Here is an 11,383-nt window from a genome sequence, read left to right on the forward strand (position 1 = left end):
ATGTTGGTGCATGCAGTGCATTAGATAATTTCTTGCGTGTGATTTGAAGCACCGGACTTGCTTAGCTTGCAAGTTTCTACAAAATGGCCTACACTACCTAATCTTATGATCATAAATCATAACAATGTCTCATGACTTGCATCTGAAACAAAGTCAAAGCAGGCATGATTCAACAAACATGGTAAAAGCTGTGGGTTCTGAACCAATCACAAGATTCTATGAGCTAAACCAGAATTACAGTTAAAGATGGCTTCAGTTTCCTTTTCAGTAGCCGACAGTGCACCGTTAAGTTGGGTACGTAATGGGATCTTGGGCTGCATGCAATAACACCGTTACCATCAAAAATTAAGCTACCCCATAAAATTATTATTTTCTCTTGAAACATGAACAGTAATTATTATTTGTCCAGCTCAACCCAAAGGTGGGCTAAGTCGGGAACAAATTAAAATGGCAAATAATAATGGATGGACAATGGTTTTCTCTTTTTTTTTGATTTTTAGATGGAGTCGTAGTTACCTGAATGAAAGTAAAAATTAATTGACAAAGGATGAAAATGTTATCTTATATTGATGAAGGATGAAAGTGTCAAAAATAACTATATTTCCATAATTCTATGACTATGGTTACAAAATAATAGCAAAGGAAAGAATCATCTGCAAAGACTTAATTGAAAGATAAAGACATCCTAGAATTATGTTAATCTTGTTCCTTCTCAATCAATTTGGCCGGCTTTTCTTGTCCAAACCTTGCGATGACCATACGTATGTGTTCAAACAAGTCCATCCAAATTATCCATTGATGAGCTATGTATTAAATCATGGAGAACTAATCAAGGAGCGCATGGCAATCATATATTTTAACTAATATGTTAATTAACCAGCCATAGTCCATAATTACGATGTGAGGTTTTCCCTTAGATTGCATTCTTTAACTTTTATCACTTATTAAGAAAAAGAAAACCTTTTATAATTCTATCAAGTTCCATATTGCTTTTCACCATGCAAAGAGCAATGATGTTCCTTAAAATATACATGTGCAACCTTCAAGGTATGTTTTTAACATAAAATGAAATCGAAGCCAGACAGATGAAATGTACGTGAGAGTTATTATATATAGTATGTCTTCGTACATTAAAAAAAAAAAGAATGGCAATAAAGTTGGTCGAAAAAATCGGGTTAGAGCAAGGCTACAATAATTAAAGTTTATATAATTTGAAAAATATATTTCAATTCTCACGGAGCTTTTTTTTTTTGTTTTGTTCTCTTACATATAATTTGAAAAATATATTGAAAAATATATTTCAATATCTCTTACATATAATTGAACAGCATCACGTAAATAAGTAAAGTAAACTCAGTAATGCATGACACCCAGCTGCAACAATGTTTAAAGTGCATCTTTAACTATTCTTTTGTAACTTTGCTGATAGAAGACGTGATGATGATGCCAAAACATGCAAAGCTATTTCAAAAGGTTATCAAGCTTAATCTGTGAGGTACAAATTGCATGAGGATGGATTTGATTTCACCCTCACACTGAATGCGACATGGAGAGCAAATCCATGGAAACATCATTCCAAGTTCGTTAACAGGACACCAACAAATTAAGTGATTTTGACAAGGAACCTAGCATTTCAAAAGGATGAAGATGACCCACAAACAAAAAAAAATGCTGTTGCTGATAAGATTAAAATTCATAGTCAAAAAGAATAATTTCGGCTGCCATGCTCTGCACTTAAAAAGTTATTCAAAAAGAAAAAAAAGATAAAGTGCCTCAGAAACCGAAAGTAGCACACAAAAAGATAGACCAAAGAACGGCACTCTGAAAAGAATAGCCGAACGGCTTTGAATGGTTGGTGGGCCCATGAAGATTATCGCCACATGACTCGAGCGCACACTTTTTGACCTTTCAAGTCCAGGTTTCAAACATCACCATCAAAAAAAAATATTTCAGATATATTTTAAAAAATAATTTTATATATTCATACATAATCTAACGGCCTAATTATCGATTGATCGCAAAATATTTTTCCTTATTTAATTTAAAACATCCGTCTATAAATAAAGAAAGAAAGAGAGAGAGAGAGAGAGAGAGAGAGAGAGAGAGGAAGAGAGAGTCTCTCCACGTTCCAACCTCAGAATAGGGACGAATTAAGCTACTCCACCAGAACAGCGTAAGTTGTAATATTTTGCACTAGAATCTCATTCTGTTTCTTAATCACTGTTGTTAAATTTTTGTGCCATCCTTTACGATTGGTGCGAAACGTAGGATACGACACTCCGCGGAGTAGGTTAGTGCGAGAAAAGGAATGGACGTTAACGTCCTTCCCGAGATGAGCATGGGCCGGATGTTGCTCTCGATCAACGTATGGACTCCTTTTCGTGTTTCATTAATTTCTTTATACCTATATATATACTTTACAGCTTGCACCGACTGTTCCTTGATGGTTCTTGCTCGGTGGTTTCCTTTATCTGCTTGGAAGTTCCATGTTCTAACAATCATGGCCATGTTATCCATAGATCTCTCTAGTTTGATAATGAAGTCTTTTGATGGTTGTAATTTAGATATGAAACATTGATTTAAACCTTCATCCCAATTTAGAAGCATTTCAAGATGGATACTAATATTGTTTGGTCTATCAAAAACTAATAAATAACGAGTAGCTTTGTTGTGGAAGTAGACATGTTTTAGTAGGATAATGTTAGAATGGTGTTCTTTGAACTCAGATTTTTTTTCTTTCAGAGATAGTAAAAATGTTCTTTGAGTGCTTAATATGATAATTATCAAAATAATGTTTGTTGATTATTTTGCTTTCTTTTTTTTTCTTTTTTCTTTTGATTTGCATTTTTTTCTCGATCAAGCTGCATCGGCTTGCATTGAATTAGGGCTTGCCTTAAGGAAAGTTTTGATCTATATGACAGGTAGAAACATCCAAATCTAACAAACATGACCTCATTACCTTCATCAATTTTGGGGGGCATTGTCTTGAACAAACATGATGCCGACCCACGCATGTTGGATATAACAAGTGTAAGATCCAAAATTAATTTTTTGAAAAGTCTCAATTAAGACTCTGCTGCCGCGGAGAGTTAATAAATAATTATAAATACTTTAATTTTGTATGATGCTCAGTTCAGGATCCACTATTATTTTTTTATTTTTTTATTTTTTTGAATTCGAGATCCACTTTAAATGCATTTGGTTGCAGAAATAAATGCGAGCAATAGCTGGAAGGAGTAAAGTCCATTTAATGCGCATTCAATTTCGCAATAGTTTGAATGGCTAAATTGACATATCATTTTTTCGCATTTATAGGGCGAACAAGTCCCAACTAGCACTTGAAAAACAGCGAGTTTTCACCGTATAAATCTATTTCCTAATTAATAAACTTATACCATGTCGAACAATTCCGCTCGCAATGATATAAACCTCCATTTTGAGACTACTTTGGTTTGCCGGAAAAAAAAAATTCTTAATTTATTAAAATTTCCAAAAAAATATTTTTTTATAATAAAATTTTTATATTTTATTAAAAAATATAAAGAACATGAAAAAAATATATTTTTAAGCCATCAAAACTATTGAATTAAATTTTTCTCTTTATGAAAAATATAATAAATATTTTATACATTTTTTTAAAAAATAAATGCACAACCAAATATAAATATCTGAAATATCGTTTTTTTTTATCAACTAAACATACCCAAACTATTTTATCAAATATTATATATTTAAAAATTATTTTTTAAAAAATAAGAAAAAGGGTGCATCCATATATCAAACTCATAACATCCAGGAGCAACCTTACCACCGTACCAAGATTCACTTTTAGACTATTACTCTCCATACATAAGTAAAACAAACTGCTCTTTAACTTAATCAAACTGGCTTCTGCTGACAGAAGACCAAAGACATGCCTACAAAGAGCACAAAAGAAGTGCCACTTGATTTTAGGAATGGTTTGCATGAAAGATAAACAATATAGTGACATTATAGCACATCAATGCACAAGCCAAGGTAGCTAATTTTATACTTAATCAATTTCGCGGTTGTGACATGTTGGGTTGCATGGGTAAGGGCAGTCAATCTTCCGCATGGAAGTCCGGCCGAAATACCAGTCTCCAACTGCTTTTGCAATTGGCTGCAAAAAGAAAACTATAAAGATAAGACAGCCTATAAAAGTTGTGCACTTGGAATGATCATAAATTCCATTGCACAAGCCTAATATTAAGTAATTTTTATTTAGATACAAAAATCTTGGTTCAAATGCAACATAACAACCTACAACATGCAACTATATAATAGATCATAATGAGGGTGAAAAGTTGAAAAAGAAAAAAAAAACAACTAAATGAATCAGTAGCCTGCAATGGCGCTAAAACAATATATACTTCTAATCAACATATTTCAGACTAAGCACTGCAAGTTATGACAGAAGGAACAATAATATCTTTTTTTTTTCTGTAAAAAAAAAAATCAGAAAGTAGCGATCCACACGTGTCAACTACCACCACTGAATATTTGGAATTAAGTAGAATATAGTAGAGTTTACCATCTTATCTATAACAGGAGAATCACTTCTTAACCATGTCTCCTGAGCCCCTGATTGGCAGTGGGAATAACACGAGTCTATAAACATGCCTATAGATGATGAGTTTGCAGGCAGTGCACGCATAAACTCTGATCTGAAACCTGTTATAACATCAAAAAATATGTTAATCACATACTCTTCAAACACAACAAATCAACAGTTCAACTGCCCTAGAGAAACTAAAATCTCCAATTATAATAAACATGTAATAATTCATGACTCTGCATCGTTACATGATGATATCTATGCTGCTGTTCCCAGGTAAGATAACTAGAAGGAAGAACTGGAAATTGGGCATACTATTTGATAGTGATTCAATCTCTCTTTTAGCAGTATCACCAAAAAAATCTCTTTTTTAGCAAATAATGAATGCGTGTGTGCACAGAATTTCAGTGGTGGAGGCTCTGAAAATCCAAGCCTGTTTGGTGAATTTGCTATACAAAAAGAAACTTCTTTCAATAAGAAACAACTTAAAGTGCTGACCTTGCATGACCTGAAGTTGATTCGAAGAACACTTCTTTATATCAAGCTTGCATTCACCCCAAACTTTACGGGGATCAGAAGGACTTGGTGCCAAAATGTTCTTGATCTGAAATACGAGACATTTTATTCACAACTTAGAGGGGTTTTGAAACAAGCAATGGTCCTTCTGTATATATTTGCTCAGAGAAAAGAAAAAAAAAAAAGACGAAAGAAACAAAGGTTCAAGTCTATTTTCTATCATCAAAATCGGCAGGTGATTACCTTGGAATATCTATAGAGTGCATATGATCTATAAAATGAAAGATATTTAACTATATCTTGGTTGCATTAAAGGAAAACTATGGTATAAAAATCAACAGGGTTTCGATATATAGGATATAACCATCATTTAGAGAGGGCAGTACTTCAAGGATAACCACATACACTGATCAAATTCTTATATATACAGTTTGCTCTTTTTTTTGATAAGAATCATTGTTTAATTAGCTGAAGAAAGATATCACTGTTATGATATGAAGAACAAGTCGAAAAGCGACATAATAAATTTGAGGAAATTGTTACCTGCCATGCATCATATGCTGCATTTAATATAAAAAGTGGTGTGCGCATACTCTGCACCACATACTGTGGGAAAAAGCACTGCATATACATTTGAACCATGTTTGTACGATGGTGCTATAAGGTTCAAAATACAACAATTGAAAAAAAATAATATTACTTACCATGCTTGGCGGAAACCTTGAAGTGCATGAAGATGGCAAATTCTTTGCTGATCCCTAGAAGAAACGCAAGCTCCAGCTTAGCATGCATCATTCATTATTACTATTCGGACTAGATGCTATTACATAATTTTCAGAATGTCAGAATTGAGATTATTATTCACAAAGTAATTGTAATGGCCTAAATTTTTCTGCAGTTTCCTTCTAAAACCACCTCATGGCCAGGGGCTTGTCACTGACCCCAACCTGTTTATTAGTATCATCGGAAAACAGTAGCATAAATACAAGAGATGGGTTTATATACAGCAGGTTAAAGTAACTAAACAAACATACATGTGTCGTCGCCACTTGATTATAGAAGTCTTTGATGGACTCCTTTCCAGAAACATCCTTCCTGTCATAATATTGCCAAAGAATGTCATGCTAGGATTTTTTTTCTCCTTGTTAGAAAGTTCGATAACTGGGAGTGATTGTCTGGTATGATGAGCAAATTGGAACATGGATGCAGAGTATAAGCTTACCCATTGATAAAATAACCAGCATCTGAGAAGCATTTAACTCTTGCACCAGCTGGTACAAGATCACGAAAGCTGTCGCAGTGTAGTATGGATGCCAAACCACCAGCTGAACAACCAGAAAGAAGCGCCTGCAGCCATTCTTCATATTATTAGAACACTGTATTGTACAAATAAAACATTTTGGCTACTTTACAGGAACATACATTTTGTGCCTTGTTCATCCCCTTTGCCAGTAGATCATCTATAATAGCACGCCAAACCCTAGCTCCTCTAAAGTGAAGATTTGTTGCCTAAGTAGATGATGCCATAAAAACCATTGTTATATTAATGGATTTATGATTTGTAAATAAAAGAGGAAAAATAGTAATCAAATTGCAAGTACAGCACATTTTGCCTAAGCAAAATGCGGAACAGACTTACAGGATTTACTGCCTCTATATCACCAGTGAATGATGAACCGTCACAGTATCGAATCTTGACCTTATTCCAGTTATAGAAGTCTACATGTAGCCCCAGAAAGACATATTAATTTAAATTCAGAAACAGTGTTTCATTAAAATAAATGAAAAACTTAATCTTAGCGTTCAATTACATAGAATATAGGTAAATATGTGATCACTTAGTTGTGAATTATTGGACAACAGAAATTACAAATGGCAGGTGACTGCAGAAACTGACTGGCCCTTTGGAGAAGGAACATTAATATTTAATATGAATAGAGAGGTATCCACTAGCAAGGAGTTGCATCTGGAGACCACGAAGCGGACAACTATATTTAATTAATGAAGTGGCTGAAATTACATATAAAACATCACAAATCAGAAATAATTGCACTACTTGCAGAACAAGCCACTCCCCTGTTTGTATGCAAGGAGATATATGCTCATAGTACTAAACCATGGAGACCCACCCAAGGAGACTTCATTAAGCAATGACAAGGCCCTTGTTTGTATAAAGATATACTAGACCAGCCTGAGAGAGACATTCTTTAGCATCGTTTTCTCGTGAATTTTTGGCATATGAGATAAAAAGGGTATATATTTTCAATGGATGGTTGAAAAGCCACAAGCCAAAAGAGAGATTTTAAGGTATGATAAATGTTTGTCTCATTAACTCACATGATCTGCATGAAACATTATCTATCTTGCCAGTCACTTCATCCAGAAATTCATTAAAATGCTTTATGCTTTATTTTTCGTCATCCAAGATTCTCTAGACCTTGGAATTCAGTTCGCCTGAATTTCCTCGGCTGCGGGATAACGAAACCTGGATAGTACTTAATCCAGAATAAGCCACCCTCGACTTGAGAAAACCTGAAGTAATCCTGCTACTTTGGCAGGATAGCTTTATCTAGGTATATTCACGTAAGGTGGCAAGAAGTTGATTTTCTTTTTTTTATTCACACTTTTATAGGTTCCTTTTGTCCCTGGTTTAAACTGGGTTCAAAATGTCATTTGGCAGAAACATATAGAAAATTGGAGGAATACCACTGCGTAATCCACAACAACCTGCCAAACAAGGTCTATAGAATTTATTTAGAAGCTCTCCTTTTTGTCCACCTCATTTTCATTTGTTAATAGAAAAATTCTCCTCAAATTATACCAGCTACTATATAAAATTCAAATTAATCTCTCACATTATTGGTAGTTGATACAATGATCCAGAAAAGGAGATAATCGTTGAATGCTATACCAGGATTTAAATTTTGCTTCTTGCCTAAAATTCCAGAGAAGGAGAGCTGCTTCATATACTTAGAGGAGCCTCTGAAGTTCTTTGTGCGTTCTTTACATTCTTCAACATTCCGGCACCATCCTCCTCCCTGAGAAAGATTAGTGAAAAAAAGATGAATCCAATTGATAAAAAGTGGAAGCCAGGGAACTTGGGACATCCCATGAACTTAAACATTCACCCTGCTGATAAAGAAGCCATCCTTGCAAGTTAGCAACTTATGACAAGGACGGTATAGTCTTCATTCCTTTGCAACAAGTATCATGGTATAATTTTTGTGTTGCAGAACTATGCATGTCCTAGACATGGAAAAATATGAAGAATATCCAGAACTGAGATGCTGTTGCAATCCTTGCGGATCTTCAGCTCATGTGTGATAATGATTTCTGGACTGGCAATTGGGACATGAAAATGTGATATATTCTCATACTGGACCTCTTTATATTTCAAAATTCGCAAACAAAAGTACCGATCTAGTAAATATACAAGAAACCTGCCAGAACACTTTCAATTAGTAGATATGAGTATCACTGAAGGTTGAACCTGAGACTCCATACCAACTGATTAACAGAAGAAAGCATACTGTTTCCTTGCCTTATGAAACGAAAATAGGTGGATAGGCCTTAATGTTTGCTCACAAAATATCCAACTTACCTCCATGTGAACCAACCAGTTGTTCACCCCTGAGCCAAAGCCTGGCGCGAAATGATACGCTGGGGGACTTCCATCCAAACAGACTGCATAATGATTCAGAAGTCATAGAGCCAAAGAAACAATTAGATTCGAGACAGGAGCAACGGGCGTAGTTTCTGAAAAACCATAGAATCCTAATTTATATCCTAGTATACATAAATCATGTTAGCCTGATAAAATGAGAGGAACATTGCATGAGGAAGCAATTAATATAATTATCCAACCTGCTCCTTTGGCCACAGCACTTTGCACAAGAGTGAGAGGGACATCGAAACCCTCCACTTTCATCGAGATCAGTAGCTCTAGTAAGATGAAAAGATAAATCCATCCTCCTGGTTTAGCACCAAGCATTCTGCAGGATCGATTTCAGCACATAAAAACAAAGCAAGCGCTATTGCTCCAAGACCATAAGCAACACATCTGTCAACAGTAATAGCTAAAGCCACTAGACTCCCTGGAATTTCCAGCATTTCTAAGAAACAACTGAAAAGTGTGTCAACAATCTGTCCAAAATTAAAAATTCATATAGCAAATTACTTAATCCCTAGTTCAATATAGGTGGATGATTAGGTTCTGAGCATATACCCTGCAACTGGCTAGCAATAAGCACTAAACAGTAGATATCCTTTTTCTTTTCTCTTTTTCCTTACTAAAAGATGAATGTAATTTTTTTAAATCAATAACCATTTCCTTGACACATGAGAGGGACAACATATGGCAACAAATTTGTTACCATATGGAGGGGGGAAAAAGAAAAGGAAGAGGAAGAAGTCTTGTCAACTTAACCTTTTCCCTTCTTCCTGATTAGATCAAGTGAGCTCTCATCATCCTATCGAGGCAAAGAAAACCCAACTTTTCCTTTACTGTAACTTCAATATTAGCAGTTTGACTTGCAGAATTTTAAGCAGAAAAAGATATCAACTTTCCTATATATGCAGGAATTAGCATGGACCGGAAGTACTGCAACTGCTGATCAACAAAAAATTTCAATGGGATCCAATATGTGCAGAGAAGTGGTGATATAAGTTATGAAATTGTCATGAAACTAATTTGTCGATTGTATCAAAAAGGTTTTAACAGACATACACCAACATTTCATAGCCCGGCAATCCATATTACGAATCCGATAACTAAAGCCTCTCATTTGTTCCTTTCAAAAGCTCATGCTCTCCACTTTCTAAGATGCCATACGATAGTGATGTCCACTCCACTATTTCTCAGATGTCCCTCCTTTAGACTAATCAAAAAACAGATCCCATCCTTAAATTCTTATTCAACAAACAACCGGCTTCACTTGCATCTATCCAACCACCACAAAAAAAAAGTAAAAATAAAACAAAAAAAAATGCATTTTAAGCTGAACAAGAATAACAAAAAGAAAAAGAACTCTTTGTGAAGGAGGAAAAAAGAAAAATGAGAGCAAATCACATCAATAGCAGCTCACTCGGTCGATAAAGAACAGTTCAAGGGGTACAGTTTTCTGCAAAGATATATTAAACAAATGCACAGCCCCTCAAAAATCAACAAGAGAGAACTACCTCGAAAAACAGAGGAGATTACTTCAAACTATACGAAATTCGCTCAGCCCACATGAAATATTTGGGGATCACCCGAACTGCACCGCTTAAGTTCTCACACCACATATATTTTTATACTAACATATGCAACTCACAAGCCATCCCCCACTCTCTTTCTCTTTCTCTGGGGCCTTTCACGTGGAGAAAGGCCAAAGGTGGACGCGATTCCCTTGCTCGTTAGAACTATGCGGGGGGCTTGATACCTTCCCATATTTTTTTCTTGAAATAACTTCTTGATGAAGCAATTCAAAAGTTGGAAACAACTTGTACTAAAATTTGTTCCTAAGTATATTGTTGTGGAAACGGTTTTTGGCCGGAGCCTCACACAACAGCATATCCCACATTAAGCTAGCAGAAAAAGAGTACTGCGTTCCTCTCGAGGTATTATCCATTTTAGGGGGAAGACCACTGTCCTCACGATTTTGTTCTTCAAAAGGTGCCTCGAGAGGAAAGGATTTTCATCCCCCATTTTAAGGCACAGAAGCTTTCCGCTACTAGCCGATGTGGGACTAAATTCAAGGCCCCCAACATATATATATATATATATATATATATATATATATAATATTCAATATGAATTTTTAAAAAAAAGAAAAGCTTTTTATGGGAATAAAATTCTCAAATTTTATAAAAAAATTATGTAGGATACGAAAAAGTTTAATTTTTATGGATTGAAAATTGTGATATTTTTTTTTCAAAAATATTTTTAAAATTTTAAATAGAATATAGTAAGCTCTTTTTTATAATAAATATTTTATATTTTTTTAAAAAATAAATACTTGATCTAATGTAAATTATGGTTTTGTATGGTCAACTAAATTTGTAAAAATTATTTTTTCAAATATTAAGATTTCAGAAAAATATTTTGATAACAAAAAATTCTTTTCAATTTTATTGTTACATACTATGGTCATGGTCATGTAATATACACCAACCAAATTACTCATATTATAAGTGTATACCAAGCAATAATTAAATCGAAACACAGTTTTCATAACATAATTTTAATTAATATAAGCGTATAGTTTTTTAACTTTATCTAATATAAATATATATATATATATATATATATAT

The 11,383-nt window shown here is 34.3% G+C and overlaps 1 protein-coding gene across 5 annotated transcripts; it reads right to left on the minus strand.

The window, feature by feature from the left end:
• Nucleotides 1-3,850: 3,850 nt before the first annotated feature.
• Nucleotides 3,851-10,570, minus strand: LOC103720446 (pectin acetylesterase 8-like). Of its 5 annotated transcripts, none has more exons than XM_039123912.3 (13): nucleotides 10,271-10,570; nucleotides 8,957-9,084; nucleotides 8,694-8,776; nucleotides 8,004-8,130; nucleotides 6,732-6,811; nucleotides 6,515-6,601; nucleotides 6,315-6,439; nucleotides 6,127-6,187; nucleotides 5,797-5,850; nucleotides 5,636-5,713; nucleotides 5,075-5,180; nucleotides 4,553-4,692; nucleotides 3,851-4,141 (listed from the first exon to the last, which is right to left on the minus strand). In XM_039123912.3, the coding sequence occupies exons 2-13, from the start codon at nucleotides 9,081-9,083 to the stop codon at nucleotides 4,034-4,036; spliced, it is 1,176 nt and encodes a 391-aa protein (XP_038979840.2). In that variant the 5' UTR covers nucleotide 9,084; nucleotides 10,271-10,570; the 3' UTR covers nucleotides 3,851-4,033. The 5 variants fall into 5 exon arrangements, with proteins under 5 accessions (XP_038979840.2, XP_038979839.2, XP_038979841.2 ...); XM_039123911.3 differs by lacking the exon at nucleotides 10,271-10,570 and adding an exon at nucleotides 9,819-10,158; XM_039123913.3 differs by lacking the exon at nucleotides 10,271-10,570 and adding an exon at nucleotides 9,519-9,821.
• Between the last annotated feature and the right edge of the window lie 813 nt (nucleotides 10,571-11,383).

The sequence above is a fragment of the Phoenix dactylifera genome, chromosome 3, assembly GCF_051530095.1.
Source record: "Phoenix dactylifera cultivar Ajwa chromosome 3, Ajwa_hap1_PhDact_Kaust_v1.1, whole genome shotgun sequence".
NCBI lineage: Eukaryota > Viridiplantae > Streptophyta > Magnoliopsida > Arecales > Arecaceae > Phoenix > Phoenix dactylifera.